Source organism: Mytilus edulis, chromosome 13 (genome assembly GCF_963676685.1).
Source record: "Mytilus edulis chromosome 13, xbMytEdul2.2, whole genome shotgun sequence".
Classification (NCBI taxonomy): Eukaryota; Metazoa; Mollusca; class Bivalvia; order Mytilida; family Mytilidae; genus Mytilus; species Mytilus edulis.
In genome coordinates this window covers 54,713,416-54,733,410 of record NC_092356.1, presented here as the reverse complement: position 1 = coordinate 54,733,410, position 19,995 = coordinate 54,713,416, and the positions used below count along the sequence as shown (strand labels likewise).

At 30.9% G+C, this 19,995-nt stretch overlaps 1 protein-coding gene across 12 annotated transcripts in view; it reads left to right on the top strand.

Moving 5' to 3' along the window:
• Positions 1 to 19,995, top strand: part of LOC139502070 (Golgi integral membrane protein 4-like) — a 46,490-nt gene that overhangs the window by 14,445 nt on the left and 12,050 nt on the right. Inside the window, exons 4-13 of one of the 12 annotated variants that reach the window (XM_071291399.1) lie at positions 6,411 to 6,561; positions 7,445 to 7,527; positions 9,022 to 9,084; positions 11,722 to 11,784; positions 12,116 to 12,139; positions 13,257 to 13,346; positions 13,377 to 13,637; positions 14,592 to 14,643; positions 15,136 to 15,227; positions 16,302 to 19,401. In XM_071291399.1, coding sequence (XP_071147500.1) covers positions 6,411 to 6,561; positions 7,445 to 7,527; positions 9,022 to 9,084; positions 11,722 to 11,784; positions 12,116 to 12,139; positions 13,257 to 13,346; positions 13,377 to 13,637; positions 14,592 to 14,643; positions 15,136 to 15,227; positions 16,302 to 16,880 — 1,458 coding nt within the window. In that variant the 3' untranslated portion in view covers positions 16,881 to 19,401. Of the gene's footprint in view, positions 1 to 6,410; positions 6,562 to 7,444; positions 7,528 to 9,021; positions 9,085 to 11,721; positions 11,785 to 12,115; positions 12,140 to 13,256; positions 13,638 to 14,591; positions 14,644 to 15,135; positions 15,228 to 16,301; positions 19,402 to 19,995 lie in introns of those variants that run through there. The other 11 variants (XM_071291400.1, XM_071291397.1, XM_071291407.1 and 8 more) reach the window with 11 other exon arrangements.

Sequence of the window (19,995 nt, the reverse complement as noted above, 5' to 3'; positions counted from 1 at the left end):
TAAGACCACGGTTTACCATAAATAATAATGTAAATCCATTGTACAAATGATTTCAAATCACTGCACAGAGTGATTTACATTTAATGATATAAATCACTTGTACAAATTAAATGATTTCAAATCACTACACAGTGATTTTCATTAATCATATGTTTTCTTACCTCATATGAATTTGTACTATGCATGCTTTTTCAATGGAAATTTCGACCAAAATGCATTCTTAAATAAGTAAGAAAATCCATGAGACCAGGATAAATAATAATGTAAATCACTTGTACAAATGATTTTAAATCACTGCAAATAGTGATTTACATTAAATAGTATAAATCACTGCACAGAATGATTTCTGTGATGGTACAAATGATCTTACTGCACATGCAGTGATTTTTAATAATTTTTAATAATTTTTTAATAACATGCGTAAATCTGGATGTTAGATTGTTAGATCACTATAGCTAAAAACAACAAATATGAAATATGCACCTGTCGTAAGTCAGGAATCTGATGTTCAGTGGTTGTTGTCTGTTCATGTGGCTCATAAGTGTTTTTCGTTTTTCATATAGATTAGACTGTTGGATTTCCCGTTTATCAAATAAATATTTAATATTTCCGTTTGCAGTGTGCAATTATTATAAAAAAAATTGTAAGGGTTCCGCGGAACCCAGTGTCTAGCCTATACTCTTTCTGTTAATCACAGGCTCAACAAAAATGAGGAAATAAATCAATAAAATATTCCTGTTGATATTATCTTTTGATTGTAAGAAGCTTCTGTCCAAGTTTGGTAAAAATCCGGGATAGTTTATAAAACTAATAAATGTTTAAAAACTTTTAACTGCAGACTAAACATAGAGTTAACTGGAAGAAAACTAAATTTCCTTCTATATACTAGTTTTTGATCATAAACAAGCTTCTGTCCATGTTTGGTACAAATCCAAAATAGTATAACAAAGTTAAATTTTAAAAAGTTTAACCACAGAGTGAATGTGTTGTTTCCTTGCAGAAAATCTAAGTCCATTTAAAAGTAAAATACGGAAAAATGGATTAATTTTTTTACATATTTACTTCTGGATACTATCTTATGATCATAAACAAGCTTCTGTCCAATTTTAGTAGAAATCCAGCATAGTTTAAAAAAGTTATTAAAATTTAAAAAACTTTAACCACAGAGTGAATATTTGATGACGACGACGACGACGGAATGTAGGATCGCTTAGTCTCACTTTTTCGACAGAAGTGGAAGGCTTGACAAAAAGAAAACACACAATGATTTCATATTTTTATAATATTAATTATCACTGGTGCAAATGATTTTAAATCACAGCGCAGAGTGATTTCCATTCAATTAGAATGTTAATCACTTGTGCAAATGATTTAAAATCACTGTACAGAGTGAATTAAAATTGGTGTTTATTTCTGATACCAGCAGTATTTTCAATTAACTTCTATGGTGAAAAACAGATAATTTTTATATATTTTTTTTTATTCAAATTTAAAAAAAAATATCCTCTATATTTATCAATCAAATCAAATGTTTGTAAATTGTATAATTTCAGAGGGCTAAAACAAAATGTGTGCATTACAGCAATTGAATCTTAATAAACAAGAGGCTCTTGAGTGCCTGAGTCACCTACTTGTTATTTTTTGAATTTTGCTTAAATCTTTCTTCAATGATTAATTTTGCTTTTCAATATATATTAATAATGAGTGGCTTAAAAATACCATTTAAATGTTCTTTAATGAATTGTTGGCCCAGTAGTTTCAGAGGATAAGTTTTTGAAATAGTTTATGACGACAGACGCGAAGTGATGAAAAAAGTTCACATGAGGCACTTCCGGCCTCAGTCAGTTAAAACGGGGGGATGATTCCGGCCTCAGTCAGTTAAAACGGGGGGATGACTTGAGTGACAATTATTGACTGTTCCTTCAGAGTGATTTCAACAGAACACTGCAGGTAGAAGTGATTTCTGATTAGAAACCCCTCCCCTGTTAGAAATCCAGTATCAGAATATTAATCTTTATTTAATGAACAGAACTAATCATTGATTCAACTCTGTTACAGATTTTAGTCTTTGTGAGGGTTGAAACAGAATGCAGAGGTCCTAAAAGTTGTCAAATTTTGCAGGCCTAGATCATTTCAATCTTTTTGTCGGAATAAAACTATTTCTACAAATTAAAATTCAGATAACTTTTTTGTTGTAATCTGGTTCAGCATCAATCAAATCAAATCTATATTTTTTATGCCCCACCTACAATAGTCCAAGATTACTCTGACGTCCAACGGCTGTTTTGCCAGACAAGCTGGGGCGGTCCCACGGCCCAAGTTTGTCTGGCAAAACAGCCGTTGGACGTCAGAGTAATCTCGGACTAATATCCACTTTTTGAGATGGGACAAGCTCTGACGTCCCACGGCCCCAGCTTGTCTGGCAAAACAGCCATTGGACGTCAGAGTAATCTCGGACTACACCTACAATAGTAGAGGGGCATTATGTTTTCTGTTTTGTGCGTCCATCTGTCTGTTCGTTTGTTCGTCAGTGTGCGTCTGTTTGTCCCGTCAGGTTAAAGTTTTTGGTCAAGGTAGTTTTTGATGAAGCTGAAGTCCAATCAACTTGAAACTTAGTACACAGTTCCTTATTGTTTGATCTTTCTAACTTTAACGCCAAATTAGATTTTTTACCAATTTTACGGTCCATTGAACATGGAAAATGATAGAGTGAGTGGGGCATCAGTGTACTTAGGACACATTCTTGTTTTAGAATATTTCATAGGGCAAAAACATAAAAATTGCAAAACCTTTAATCAATTGACAAAAAGAGAGGGTGCTATGCTTCCTTTTTTATTTTTTTGCTCACTTATTTTGTAACTTGTTATAGCCATAAAAAAAAAGAAAAACTCATTAACTGCATGTGAATGTGATGTCAAAAAAAGAAGTTAAACCATATTTCCTCATTCAAATACATTGATAATGTCATAAACTTGGCTATCATTTGTAAAATGATACAAATGTTCGATAGACAGGAAGTACCTTTAGTTGTTGATTGATGAATCTGGAAAACGCATCACAGGGTATAAAAGTAGCTGACTTATATAAACCCTAAAACCCTTATACCAAATTTTGAAATCCTTGTCAAGTAGTTCCTGACAAAAATGGGACAAAATTATTCATGGGACAGAGGGACTGACGGATGGATGGACAGACAGAGGTAAAACAGTTTACTCCCCAAGTTATTAAAGCAAGGTTTAAAGCTAGGATTTAAAATAATAAAAATCACTTGTACTCGTAATGGTTTTAAATCACTGCACCGTGAGTATGTGACTTTCATTATGGTCAAAACCCATGTTTTTGTACAGCTATGCATGCTTTTTCAATAAAAATTTGACGTTACAATGCATTTTTTATAGTTAGAAAAACCCATGCATGAGACCAGTATAAATAATAATGAAAATCACTTGTACAAATGATTTCAAATCATGGCATAAAAATAATATAAATCACTTGTACAAATGATTTTTAATCATTGCACAGAGTGATTTACATGAAATAATATAAATCACAACACAGTGATTTTCAGTAATAGTTATGGTCAGATCATATGTTTTCTTACTTATGAATTCGTACAATGCATGCTTTTGCTATGGAAATTGTGATGTCAAAATGCATTCTTAATAGTAAGTAACCCCATGAGACCAGGATAAATAATAGTGTTAATCACTTGTACAAATGATTTTAAATCACTGCACATAGTGATTTACATTAAATAATAAAAATCACTTGTACAAATGATTTTAAATCACTGAACAGAGTGATTTCTGTGATGGTACAAATGATCTTACTGCACAGTGATTTTTAATAATTTGATATAACATGCATAAATCTGGATGTTAGATTAATAAAAACTAAAATGCAGGCTCGCATTGATGTACAAGATTGTCAACAACAAAGTAAAATTGAGAATGGAAATGGGGAATGTGCCAAAGAGACAACAACCCGACCATAGAAAAAAACAACAGCAGCAGGTCTGACCAACAGGTCTTCAATGTAGCGAGAAATTCCCGCACCCGGAGGCGTCCTTCAACTGGCCCCTAAACAAATATATACTAGTTCAGTGATAATGAACGCCATACTAATTTTCAAATTGTATACAAATTCAAATTCAAATATTTTATTGGACAAAGCACATATGATACAATGCGTATTCCAAGATATAAACACATTAAACATGACAATTTATGCAAATACAACATAAAGAAAACATTTGAAGTACCAATTATATATATAATATCACAGTATTACATAGTATTATACTTATGGTAGACCAACTGACATTAGTATACAAGAAACTAAAATTAAAATAATACAAGACTAACAGAGGCCAGAGGCTCCTGACTTGGGACAGGCTATCAACAAAGGGGGGGGTCCATGCCCAGGACAAAAGGGGGAGGTCCAACTATATGTCCCCATTCAAATGCATTGATCGGCCAAAAGGAGTCCAACCCCTGAAAACACCACACCCCCTGGATCCGCCAATGTCTAGACATACACAACAGCATGAACGCAGGGTACAAACAGCAACCAAAGACTGCAGGAAATGGTCCTTCTTTGTGAACAACACCAAAGACTGGAACAAGCTTCCTCTGGAGATCGCCACAGCAGTCATCAGTTTTTGATCCAGAATTTTTCATAAGGGGGGGGGGGGGGGGGGGGCGCTGACTGACCTAAGGGGTCCGCTGACTGACCTAAGGGGGGACCGCTTCAGTCATGCTTCAGTGATTCCCTATATAATCAACCAACTTTTTTCCCTTGAAAAGGGGGCAGGGCTCCACCCCCACCCCTGGATCCACCTATGGTCATTTCAGACATTCAAAACACAAATGACAAATCTCCCTTAATAAAAATGAATATTTGTTTTTATCCTGTATTAACCATGCAGAACCAAGTTGCCAGTATATATAGAAAGTTGAATGTGGACAGTATACACGGAAAAATATGTAAATTATTTGTTTAATTATCATCTCTGGTAAAAGAACATTATCTTGGCATGTTAGTTGTTACGGAGTTTGGTCATAAAGATCTGCTTTATTAAGTCTGAATTTATCAAATACATATTTAATATTTCTGTTTGCAGTGTGAAGAAACTGTGAAATTATAATAAATAAAGAAGGCACACAATAATTTCATATTTATATTATCGTGCCAAAAATTTCTGACATTCTGACAAACATTCTCGTTTTTGTTTAAACTTTTTAAGTCGTCAGGAGTTAATCCCCTTTAAGTTAATTCCATTCCAATAAATCACTTGCTGGAATGATCTTTTATATCTGAATAAAAATATCACTCATTGAAGTGATTTACAATCTTCAGAAGGTCCAATTTTCAGACCACGCAAGTACTGGCATTTCTATCGAGAGTACGTATATTTTTCAACGTCAAAATGTAGTTTAAATGTTGAAGTTTATAGGAAAAATATTCACAGTATCAGCAAAAATCCCTAAACTATAAATATTTCGAGGCTATTTTTAGTCATTTTCAAGCAATTTTTGTAAATTCCTTTATCTTGTCAATGTTTACAGTGTTTCCCACCATATCTTTGGAAAATCACTTTGTTTACGAAAAATCTCGCGAGATTACAACTAGCTACAAATTGCGGGAAATTCAATTTTCAAGTTTTTTTACGGATTGCTATGTTTCTAAGCAAAAATAAAAAATCACTCAAATAAGTGATTTAAAAAATCACTTGTACAAGTAACTCCCCTGACTGTATCTCAACCTTTGCTATCATTGATTGTACAAAACTTTATTTTATTATTTTTCACATCTTGGAAACTCTTATCTTACAGTGCAATAATTAATTAGAAGATTCACATTAGCAATGTACAATGATGTATATATATATTGTTTTAATTTTATGAAATGATAAATTTGTCTACATAGTGGTAATTTGTAGACATTTCTATTAGAATTATCACATTCTGACAGTCTGTTTATTATTAAACATATTATGTCGTTTATAAGAAGGAAAATGTTAAAGAAATTGATTATGTTCAAGCTGTTTTCTCTTAATATTGTTTTCTTTGATGTGTACATTTAAGCAATATGTTGCTTCATTATTTTAATGCTTCATAAACTCAAATGTTATATGGTACTAATAAATAAAAATAATTTTTAATTAAAATAATAAACATGCTAATACAGTTTTTATCTTTTTAATAAAACCCGACATTCAAAATTATGAAGTACCTGGTAAATTTTAGTTGCATTTTAGCTCCTTTAAATTGCATAAGATGTTTTTTCATCAAATTGAGTTATGCCAAAACTGAAATTGGTATGTAATAGATTTATTTTTTAAATTTATACATACATGACATAACATATTGTAAAACAAAAGTAATTTAAGTGTATCACTACATTTATAGAGTCAGCATGAAGATCTGCAATCTGAGTTTACACGGTTACGTGATGATTTAAAGAAAGACAAAGATGACCATAAATTACACGATGCACAACAAAACCAAGAGTATATGCAGCTAAAACAAGAGAAAGATTTAGAAATATCTAGTCTAAAAGGTTTATATTTATTATTTTAATTATAGTTAATTAGACTGCATGACATGATCAGTGGTTTATTTTGAAACTGAAGTATTAACTTAAGTGGTACCAATTTTTCTGCACCAGATGCTCATTAAATAAATGTCTCTTCAGCAGAGTGCAGTGATGCTTGTGGCCAAAATATTTTAAAATCCAAAACTTATTTGAAAGATGACGGGCTGTTAAACAAAAAGTACAAAAGGTATAGCAAAAGCCAGACAAGGCATCATATATTTGCATGAAGGAGATATACTTCTAATTAGAAATAAATTCCAAAATTTTGCAACATGAGAAATATAGTAAAAGTAATAACTTAAATGGACATAAAACAGTGCTGTAAATTAAGATAATTTTGGGAATTATCGTGAAATAATAAGTTGATAATTATTTAGATCTTTTGATGGCATTATTTGTATACAGTATTTCCTGAAATTGTAATAAATATACAAACAATTCACAAATATCCTTTACCCTCATTTCTAATAGAAAATACAGGCAGAAATTTCATGAATCTGCATGTACAGTACTTTAGAACAGTAAGATTTAACTTAGGATCTGAATGGGATGTACAAATTAAAGAATCATTGACGACAAAACATGCAGAATAAAGGGCTAAACAAATAAAAAATAAAGAAAAATTGGCAGAAAAAATCAAGAATTTTGTATCTTCAGATAACACCTCTGTTACACTTTGATGGTTGTTTATATTAAGATTAAGATTTGATCCAAAAATTAATTTTAAACATGATAGAATAAAATGAAAAGTGCTCTGTTAAAAAATGTTTTCAAATGCATTATCTTATTGGATGTTTAGGACGATATGAACAAATACAAAATGTATAACTGTTGTTTCTCTCTTCAGATGAAGTAGCTAATACAAAGAGAGATAAAGATAGTTTGAATGACCAGCTTACAAAATTACAAGCAGATTTAGATGCAAGTCAGGTTAGTTCTATAGAATAAAATTGAGAATGGAAATGGGGAATGTATATTGCTATATTCATGTTTTGAGTAATTGAAGGATCTATCATGTTAAAAAACAAAGGAACAAATAAAAAAGATGTCAGGACGTCAAGACACTATTCGTAACATAGTTTTCATACATGATTTTACATTGAAATGAACAAATTATATATTTATGCCCCACCTATGATAGTAGAGGGGCATTATGTTTTCTGGTCTGTGCATCCCTTCGTCTGTCCGTCTTTTCGTTCGTTCGTCTGTCCCGCTTCAGGTTAAAGTTTTTGGTCGAGGTAGTTTTAGATGAAGTTGAAGTCCAATCAACTTTAAACTTAGTACACATGTTCCCTATGATATGATCTTTCTAATTTTAATGCCAAATTAGATTTTTTACCCCAATTTCACGGTCCAATGAACATAGGAAATGACAGTATAAGTTTCAGGTTAATGTTTATGGTAAACACATGGTAAAGGTAGTTTTTGATGAAGTTGAAGTCCAATCAACTTGAAACTTATTTCACATGTTCTCTATGATATGATTATTCAAATTTTAATGCCAAATTAGATTTTTATGCCCCACCTACGATAGTAGAGGGGCATTATGTTTTCTGGTCTGTGCTTCCTTCCGTCTGTTCGTGCATCCTTCCGTCTGTTCGTCCGTCCGTCCGTCCTTTCGTCCCGCTTCAGGTTAAAGTTTTTGGTCAAGGTAGTTTTTGATGAAGCTGAAGTCCAATCAACTTGAACCTTAGTACACATGTTCCTTATGATATGATCTTTCTTATTTGAAAAAAAAAACTTTTGACCCCATTTTCATGGTCCACTGAACATAGAAATTAAAAGTGCGAGTTTCAGGTAAAAGTTTTTGGTCAAGGTAGTTTTTGATGAAGCTGAAGTCCAATCAACTTGAAACTTAGTACCCAATTTCACGGTCCATTGAACATGGAAAATGATAACGCGAGTGGGGCATCCATTTACTTTGGACACATTCTTGTTATACCAATTTCACGGTCCAATGAACATAAAAAATTGAAAGTGCGAGTGGGGAATCTTGTGTACTGTGGACACATTCTTGTTTAACTTAACTTTCAAATATTTTGCATACATTTAAAAAAGAAATATACTAATTTAGAATTACAATCGATTACTTTGTTTTTTTGAATTTTATAATTTGAAAAATTATGTTCTAGGCAGAGAAAGCTCATAAAAAATATGTATACAATTTATTGAAGCAAAAGATGATCACAAATACAAAGATTCTTTGAAATCAATTAATTTCCTGCTACTTTTTTAAGATAAAAAATTTAAAAACAATAATCTGTTATGATTTGAAAACACTTGCATTCCCGGTAGTTAAATATTTTTTTCTCTTGGACAAAGTTATGTAAAAAAAGTATAACCTTATATAGATTGTGTCTTTAGTAAATTTGTAGAAAAGATTAGTGTAGAAGTAGATATTTCAGATTTTTTGTTGCTTATTAGAAAAAAAAAGATTTAGAAAGGAAGGAACGTTTACACTTGGAAACACAAGTGGGAAGCTTAAAGGTTATATATTTTTATATTGGTGTCAGATTGCTAGATCAAGGATGCATGTTTTCAACATATTTCAAGTTTGCAGGCAACCTATGATTTATTTTCCCAGTCAACTCCTCAGCTGATAAAATAGTTGATTGTTGATATTTCAATGTTATTCAGAATAATTTTGCATGCTTGGTGTGTGCTTACAGTTGCTAGTTTTACCAAGAGTTAGTCCCAAATTCATTATTTAGCCATTATTAAATTTATAAATGAAGAAGACTATATTACATGTTGTTTTTTTTTTTATCACATCATGTTCATTTTCCAATATTGAAGTAATTCTACATCAGGTAACTTTGATATATAGGTTCAGATTCACTAGAAGGTTACAGGAACTAGAAAATTAATTGAAACAGAATAAATGAAAGGTTTTTATGGATGCTTAGTATACAAACAATTTTTTTATGCAAAAAATTAGTTGCTATAATAATAGTTGTGTCAATTAATAAAATTGATCAGTTTAAATACATTGAACAAGTTAATACATTAAGAATTCTATAAATATAAAACTATGAAATGCATGTCAATATATGGTCATTGTTGGTGAAGGAGTAAAAATTTTGTTGATTTTTTTTCCCCCACTAAAACATTATGTGGAAATATGTTATATCAATTAAAGTAATTGATTCTGTGATGCTGTCTTAATATACTAATAGATAAGAAAGGATATGGTCCATCCATAACATAAAATAAGTTCATACACAGCAAAAAACACATTAACAAAGAAAGAGTGCAGAAAAATAATTGACATATTTGTTAAAAGTAAAAGATTCTGTTTTATATATGTAGGAGTCTAAAGTGCGATGGTACTCTAAAGTGCGATGGTCATGCTAAAGTGCGATGGTCTACGCTAAAGTACGATGTTGTCTCACGCTAAAGTGCGATGATTGTTTGTTTGCTAAAGTACAATGGTATATCACGCTAAAGTGCGATGGACCAATATGATAAGGTCGACGGTTTAAAAAATTAAAATACATGGATTTAAAAAAAAACTGATCTATTTGCAAAAGCTAGAATGCTAAGGTATAACATATGTAATAGGCTTTATGATTTATCGGTAAGCTTAAGTGATAGTTTCTAAAATTTATTTTGAAGACCGACCACATTGTCGGAATACATTAAGTAACATTTATTTGTACAAGGTGTTTATTCTTCAATGCGAGAAAAAGTCAATATTCGTCAAGCTTTCTCTTTTCCGTAAAAAAGACATGTTATATTTTCCTCCACTGTACAAACTATGTTTTAGCCGACAATTTATAATTTACGCTGAAAAACATGAACCTTTATTTTACTGACGTTACTTTTTAATAAAATCGAAAATATTTTTAAGGGGACCGCAATGTAAACTGAATTGTAAACAATAATTTCAGTGCATCCGTTCGCTGCCAATAGAAGCAGGATCTACGATACCTATATGCGTATACTATTTTCAACCTATTTAGCATCTAAAAAGTAAAACGGTTGACTGCAGGACCCAAGTCCTTCATCCAGCATCCGAAATAAATCAACACAGTTGCTTCAGCCGACGAAGCACGGTTAGGTCTGAAATTAAAACATTGACATTTGGTTTAAAAGTTGTGAATCAAATGTTCTTAATTTATGTTCCGGCATATACATTTTTGGTTTGTATAAACGACTGTTAACGTCATAATCCAAGTACAATTCTCTCGTCTATACTTTCGCGGACCATCGCACTTTAGCGTATGGAGGAATCGTGCTTTAGCGTAGACCATCGCACTTTAGCGTGACCATCGTACTTTAGCGTCCCCATCGCACTTTAGAGTCCTACATATATACTGACATGTGTATTTTCAGTCTAACTAGTGCTGTATACTACAACATGATTTCTCATATAAATATAAGAAGGCCAGAGACAAAATGATGTAGGAGTAATAGCAATTACAACCCAAGGCTCCGTGTTGAAGACCATACTTTGACTTATAATGTATAAAAAGAAGATGTGGTATGAATGCCAATGAGACAACTCTCCAAAAGAGACCAAAATGATACAGAAATAAACAACTACAGGTCACTGTAAGGCCTTCAACAATGAGCAAAGCCCATACTGTATAGTCAGCTATAAAAGGCCCCAAAACGAATGGGTTAATTTTTACAAATTGTGACTCGGATGAAGAGATGTCTCATTGGCACTCATACAATATCTTTTTATATCTATATATGTCACCATACCTTCAACAACGAGTAAAATACATGCTGTATAGTAAGAGAAAAAAGGCCCAGAAAGTCAAATGTACAACCAGAAAACTAACCGACTGATTCCTGAATAAAACAATAAAACAAATTAAATATTGCAACAAACAATAACCACTAAATTGCAATCGTCTGACCTGCAAAGTGCAAACACAACTAACAAAAACTCAAAGTACAGATCTAAGAGTACTTGTTTTTAATATTCATAGTTCACACAAAGTGTATCTATGTTTTGATATAGAAATCATAAATAATATCTAAAACAAATATATTCAATAAATATATTCCAATCAGTGAAGTTAAATATCTATATGAATAGAAAATTATTCAAATGGTGGTATATGAAGTTAAATAAATAAAAAACATACAATTTTATTGTTTTTCTGTTTACAGAACAAGGTTAACAGTTACCAGATGTCAGTTAATACTTTACAGGAACAGAATAAAGCATTAGAGGTAAGAATTAGATACAAGATGACAAGAAAAGCTTTAGTCATAAAAATGTTGGTGGCATAACTTATACTGTCTAAACAATCTACCTTTACAAATGGAAAAATTTCTGAATTTTGGGTTTCTGTTCTCTAACATAAGTTAACCCCAACCAAACATTATAAAACCTATGTTTTTGTCGACCTGGGTATAATTAGCTTGCCTAGCACAGTGGGAAATACTAAAATCATTACTGTAACATGATAAAAATAATACTTTTTCACCCAGAAAGAATTACACATTTTATGATTCTTCATGCATATATTTTTCAAAACTATGGATTAAACAATTTTTTTAGGAGTTTAGCACACATAGTAATAAGGTACATGTATAATTATTCCTTCTTAAACAAATTCCCGAATGACCAAACCATTTTCTCTTGTTATTTAAAATGTGGAAATATATAATGAGCCTCAAGGTTTGATTTTCATCTCTTTATTTATTCTCTTGCATGTATAAATATTTGTTATCCTTATTTAATGCCAACTATATAATATACATCAGCATTTGCATGCATTAAAGAAGGAGAAAATATCATGTTAGTTTAATAGTGGTTGTTCCGTAGTGAGTGGGTTAGAAAAAGTTTTCATATATTAATTGATATTTGTTGAAGAAATTACTAAAGGAGTGGGGCATTAAGGCCTGGTTTTGGCCCAAGAAAATAAAATGTTTGATAACTTTTTCAAATTAGCACATAATCTTGAGAAATGCATAGGGTCAAGAAATATAAATGAAAAACATTAAGATTCTTATGTGATGACGTCACAATTACGTCATAATATGTACTGTTTTCACAAAAACGAAGAAAATTCAGAATTTATACAGTTTTCTATCTTTATTTCTGTTGTGGAAACATCGTGCGCAGCCAAGAAACAACAAAATAATTTAACTGAAGCTTTTTTATTACTATTGACAAAATCTCACCAAATATAAAGTTGTTTCTTGGGTGCGCACATACTTTTCCAATCGAAAATATACTTAAAAATTTGATGAAAAACAAGGAAAATCACAAAATTTTACAAAATATGCAAATTTAGGCATGATTTGTTGCCATGGTAACTTGTTCAATGTCCAATTTTTTATTTATTTTTCTGAATACCTTCTACCTGAGATACTTTTAAGTAATTTAAAAATATGTATGATAACTTTTGAATTTGCAGTAATTTTTGGGCCAAATAAGGGCCTTATTGCCCCATCTCCTTTAAATCTAATTATAACCAATACATGCAATACTAAGGTCTTTAAAAAAAATCTGAAAAATCATTATTTATGATGAATTATTTTTTTACTTATTTAAAGATCCTTATAAAGTTAAAGAGAAGGAAAAAATAAGAGCCATGACGAGCCTTCCATGTGCATGTAAAGTAAGAGCTTAAAATTTGTGAAGTACTTTGTGATCTTACATTGGTAATGGAAGAACACTAAATTCTCTATTTTAGACACAGATGGGATTTTTGAAGCAGAGGTTTGAACAACAAAAGTTACAACAGCAGCAAAACTTACAACAACAGAATATACAGCAGCAAAACCTACAGCAGCAAAACCTACAACAGCAAAACCTACAACAGCAAAACCTACAACAACAGAATTTACAACAAAACCAACAGCAACAACAGAATCAACCACATCCTGTTGTTGATGCAAATCCTGTCAGCAACCTTAAAAATTTAGCCAATCAAGCCATAGGAAATCTTCCAAATGCAGCCAATCAACTAGCAGGAAACATTAAAGAAGCAGCCAATAGCTTGGGAGGAGGACAGGTTGGAGACTTTATGAAAAATTTAGGAGAACAAGCACAAAAACTGATGGAAAAACATGAGGTTTTATGATTTTTTTTATTTTTATGCCCCATTTATGGGCATTATGTTTTCTGGTCTGTGCATCCGTTCATCTGTTTGTTCGTCTGTCTGTTCGTCTGTTCCGCTTCAGGTTAAAGTTTTTAGTCAGGGTTGTAAAGTTGGAAGTCCAATCAACATGAAACTTAGTACACATGTTCCCTATGTCTATGATATGATATCTCTAATTTCAATGCCAAATTAGAGTTTTGGCCCCAATTTCAAAGTCCACTGATCCTAGAAAATGATAGTGGAGTTGGGCATCCTTGGAATTTTAGAATCCGAGTACTATGGACACATTCTTGTTTTCATATTGATTTAAGTTATGTTCATCTGCTATATATAAGTCTATGTAATCCAAAATTATATTATAATAGCATCTTCCATAATTATATATTACACAGAGAGCATGTTCAGTTCAGTTCAGCTCAGTTCATTTTTTTTTGTATATTTCTCCATTAATTGCGGAGCATTACCCATAGGGTATAATTTAAGCAACTATATACACCTTAAAACATAAGGAAACATTAAATGATGTACAGTTCAAGCACCTGTCTCTAATTAGGAATCTCAACAGTTGTTGTCTTATGTCATATCTTATTGTTTTTTTGGTATTAGGGAATTCATTGTTGATAGCTCTAAGAAGTTCTTTGATTTTTTTCTGTTTAGTTTATTCACTGCTTTTATAAACTCGGGACGATTAACATTTGACATATTATAAATCACATTTGTCTTGTTGAAGACTGCTACCCTCTAGATTTCTTAAAATTGTATTTCTTTGTGTTGATATCTCATCATTGCACCAAAACTTGTCTGTAAGAATTGAAGAAGGTCAAAGATTGATACTCCAGTAGTTGTACATATTTTATTGTCCTCAACCATGACACTTAGATTGGGTACAAAGATACCATACTAGATTGTTCTTATTTGTAATTACAGAATATAGAAGAAATGGAACAGAATAAATTACAGCAACAGAAAGATAAAGAAAGTAAGATTCTATGTTTTATTCTACAATCTTGGAGGAGGTGTTATTACTCAGTTTGATTACAATTAAAAAATAGATTATATAAAATGTATATTTCTTGATTCGCTTGGATGAATATCTTCCTTAATGAAAAATCTGTATATTTTTCTTAGATTTCCCCTTTAAAGCAATTACAGAAAATTTTCCAAAGTATACAACATTTTCATTCTGTAGAATTATTTATTGAAATTTCACATCAGATAAACCTTTCAGAAAAAATGTATTTTGCATTTATCAAAATAAAAACCATAAAAATATTGTATAAAAATGATGAAATACTGTCCTTTGATATTGAAAGGGACAAAAAAACTAAATTTACAAACAGAATGTCAAGTACGATAAGATAAATTTTGTAAATCCCTAAAATCAATAGGAAAGAGCTCGAGAAATATCCTGTAATAATGATAAAACCACACTGGTAACTACTACAAAATAATGACAACAAAACCTTTGTAGTTGAAAAAGAAGCAAAGAATAAACTGATAGAAGAACACCAGCAACAACACCAGGTGGCACCACCAAATAAACATGAAAATGATGATGATAAGGTACGGAATTAAGAATGGTTGTTTTTCTGTTTTATATTTAGAATACGGATAATTCAGAAATTATTGTGTTCATTTATCATTGCAATTTTTAAAAGAAAGTGACTAAATGCAAGATTAATTATTGTGAATTTGAATTCATCTGCATACAGAATAGGAGTTCTTTTAATTTTGATACTTACTTATTCACGTTATTTGCATTCATGAAAACTTCATAATAATTTCTGAACTTTAAGTATTTGGATTTGTGACTAGGTTAGTTATCTTGTGTTTCTGTTATGTAGATTAACATATATTTCTTCTCAGAGACAGAAAAAAGGATTTTGTTTGGTGAAAAAAAAAAACCATTTGAAAGTCTTCACAAAAATGAATCATTTGAAAAAATTGTTAAAAAAAATTATTTCTACCAAAAACAATTTCTGCAAAATGTACAAAAAATCCTGTCTCAATTAATAACATAACAGTCTTTGCTTTATACTAACAGTACAAATATTCAATTATACACTACCTTTATAGAATAGACATTTCTAACACTACAGATGTACACATGTATTTGAAAGCAGATTACAAAATAATTAGCAAAGGATTTGATTTTAGCATGGCTTTTAATGTTATACACAGCTATTCTCTTAAATTTATCCATGATGTAAGCATACATGACTTTCAAATTATGATTTACTTACACTTTAAAAAAATGTATTTACTTAAGTTGGAATAAAGAATTATTTGAACTATTTTGCTCATCAAATGTTCAGTGAATTTAAGTGGAATAGCTGTCACATGTTGTTGTATTGTTTATGTACTGCATGTAAACACGGAATTTTACTTCATTTACAAGCTTGATATGTGCATACTCCACAAAATCCTTAAGGACAACATGCAAATTCTTTGAACTAAAAGGAAGACAAGAGATAAAAAAACAACCTTAAAATAAGAAATTTAACACCTCATTTAAAATATTCCATGCTTTCATGTTTAGTAGCATGTTTTTTGTTGTGTATGCTATTGCATGTATATATGTGTCATGTATATGTGTGTATTACCCAAATGTACATATTTTGTATCACAAATCTGCAGCTGGATCACAAACTCCAACTTCAACCTGGAAAAACTAGTAAAGAAACACCAAAGCCAGTTTCCCACAGACCAAATATCAATCCACCAATTTTTAAAAGAGATGGAGAAAAATCTGAAGACAAACCTGAGGTACCGAAAGTGAATGACCGAATTAGTGACAAAGATTCAGAAAATCATAATCAAATGCGTCCACCAGGGGGCCTTCTTGATATTCTAAAGCAGGATAAAATATATGGCAAAAATGATGACAAACTGGCATCAAACAATAACAATAAAGGTGAATTACACCCAGAAGAACTTAATCAACAACAAAATATTGCTCCACCAAATATTGGGGGAGGTGTTAAGACTGAAAAACAACCAATTGTTGGTGGTGATGTACAACAACAAAATATTCCTCCACCTAATGTTGGTGGTGGTGTTCATGAAAAACAACCAGTGGCTGGTGGTAATCTACAACAGATAAATATACCTCCACCAAATAAAATGATTGAGCCCAAGAAAAATGTGGTAGATGTTCCAAAACTTTTTGACAATTCAAAGGAAGTTAAAAAACAGCCTGCAATGCCTCAGATGTAACAATTCTATAATCGCAGCTACTTGAAATAGATATGTGTCTTTCAGATATAAGAAATTTGAAGAAAAAAAATCATGGGTATAGGTCCTGAGCTTCCTGGTTACATAACTTGGAGGTGCTCCCATGTTCTGGAGAAACAGTTTTTTTTAAAGTTATATTTGTTAAAAAGGTCAAACCTACATTCTTTTTATATTTATTATATATAGGTAACTGTTTTAATTTTTTGCCAACACCATACTATTTGAGACATTTCTTCATTTATAAAATCGTCCATTATTTTACACATGAAATCCAATTGGGTTTGCAGTATTTCAGTTTTAAATTTAATGGATAAATTTCCTCAATTGACCTGGGGTTATTTGGAGGGAAATGCATCATAATGAAATTGAGTACGAATAAAGTAAGAGTTCAATGTTATCGCTTCATCCCTAAGAGAAGAGAAGAGTTTTTGTCACTTAATTTCAAGTGTGCACTGAATGGCATTTGATTATTGGATCATGGGAAGCTTTTGTTTAGGATATAAATAATTGATTAACACTGTGATCTTACAGTGCTTTATTATAAAGTGATAATATTTTATTGATCATGTAAAAGTTCACACTATACAACGAACCTTTATCATCTTTTTTAAACTGATCCATATGAACATAATTTAAAAAATGAAATGAAATATTGACTTCCTCTTCAAGTAGACCGTAATTTGTGATAGTATTTATCAGGTTTTTAAAAAAATGTTGCAGTCCCTTTTGATAGTGCTATTTTTTTTATTGTACATTTTTATGTAATGTAAAAAATGTCAATAAGAATTAAATATCTGTTTCATTGGTGAAGGTCATTATGACACTATTAATAATGGCATCATAGTTCATGTTTTTAATGTTGTGCATTGTATATTTAGCTTGATATATTAAGATCTCTTTAGCATTTTTTATAACCTTTCTATATGTAATTTCTTGTGTCTCTTTCTTAAATTTGCATTCTGGGAATGTATTTTGATGTTTTTTGTTTGGTGCATTTTGTCTTCTTAACACTGATGGAAAACTGAAGATGAATTGAGAATTTTATGGCAAGTCTTACATTGTGTAATGTTCAGATGACCACAAATGTGTTATACTTTTTGTAGCTACAATCCTGGTCTCCTTTTTTGTTTGTGACATAGATTCCACAGAAGAGCAGGATACCCTTACCCTACACAAGTTTGAGAACACTAAAAGTTTAAGCTAGATTCTTGTTGCTTAAACTTACATTTTCTCTATTGTGTTTTGTGGTCTAAAAATTGTCTGTCGTTTATTCATTGTTTTGGGGATTTGTTAATCTTGAAAATTGCCTTCATATTTTTTTATGCTCAGTTTTGAGGTTTTGGAGATGCGTCTACTTTCTGGACTCTTTTAGCTTACCTGGTTCAATGGGCAGATGTTGCATGCTATTGTCATCATTTTGCCACTTAATCATTGATGCAAGTTCTACACAAAATATTTAAGCTAAATGATTCTAGCTCTTCAGAGACTCTTGTTGTATCAATGATAATGTCATCGTGGATTTTCTGTTTTTGTAATATAGATAATTTCTATAGGATGGGGTTTTAATGTAAGTGGGAAAATACATTTAGATGTATGCTGGTGCTAATTAGTTTCATATAAGTAGTATCATTAGTATGTTACAGAAGAAATGAAGAATTTTGAAATGTAACCCTAGAAAAGCTACTGTTAAAATGTATAAAACTGTTTTAGTATTCCCTATATGTTTAGGAGAAATTTTATAAAATATCTCATGTCTTAATTTTGTCAGGATTAGTGAATTGAATGCTATAGTAAAGTAAAATGTTCAAATACAATTGCTTCTTGTTCTAAGACTATGTTCAAATTCTGACATAAAAATAACGAAAGATATATTTTTTTTATTGTTATCAGCCATGAGGGCCTAAGGGCATTTCATAGAACAATATAAATATTTCTACTATTTTGTAAAATTCTATGGATATGTAATTACAAATGTATCATTTCCAATTTTAGTTTAAATTTAGTATCTTCATTCATGTTGGTAACAGATTTCAGCTAAAAATTATGACTAATGTAAGATTAAAGAGCTGCTGGAACATTTCACCCGATTCACAGGACAGCTAGTAGCATATACGTAGCAGATTGTTCTTAAAATACAAATTTAAACTATAAAGATGTTCTGTCTATAAAATGGACTATTTGATGGTATACATGTAATAAATAAATTTTCACTTCTTGTATTTTGACTGACATATTACCTCAAACTCGGATGAATTTAGTGCATTGTGCTTAAGTTGGCTACTGGTTTAATGAATTTCTTTAGTACAATAAATTTATGTTACTATAGTAACAGTGATATTAGTATATTGGAGATGTATACTTAAAATGTGTTTATTAGATGTTATTGTGCTAAGAATGTTATTAAATTGTATAATGTATTTGTTATGTTTTGTGTATAATTGTGTAAATGATAGTGCATGTATTGAAGCGAGTTTTCAACTAAAAATAAAAAATAATAATTGAACAGGTTTTTTTTTCAATTAGTGATAAAAACTTTTAGAATATGTACATTGTATACCAGTATAGATGTCAGTTGGACTCAAATTGTCCTTTGGCTTCAAGAACTCAAATTGTTAATTGATTTTTTACAGACATTTTACAGCCTTGTTTATTTCTGATCAAGAGCAATGATATTGGTTGCCAATAATAAAATTTCAAAATTTATTAAAATTTTATGAAACTTGGCGGAATTATGAAGAAAAATTATGACTATTAGATGGTCAGATCAAATATTTTTCAAGTCATATTGTCTAGGTGTCTATTTCTACAGTTGGTGTTGTTTAACTGATTGAAACTGAAATGTCTGACCCCAATGAGTAACGGACAAGCTGCTATAGTCAAGTTATGTATGTAATGTAAGGAATCAATTTGATCTATTGTGGACTCAGTTGTAGACTAAATGTATCACACACAGATTTTTGCTAAAAGAAGAACCCATTGAAGAATCTCTATTCAAAAATGACTTTTGGCAAAGAAATTGAACCTAGATTGGATGTGTAATGTTTATATGTATATTCATGCATAACAAACTAAGTGGTCTTGGAGTAGCATGTACACT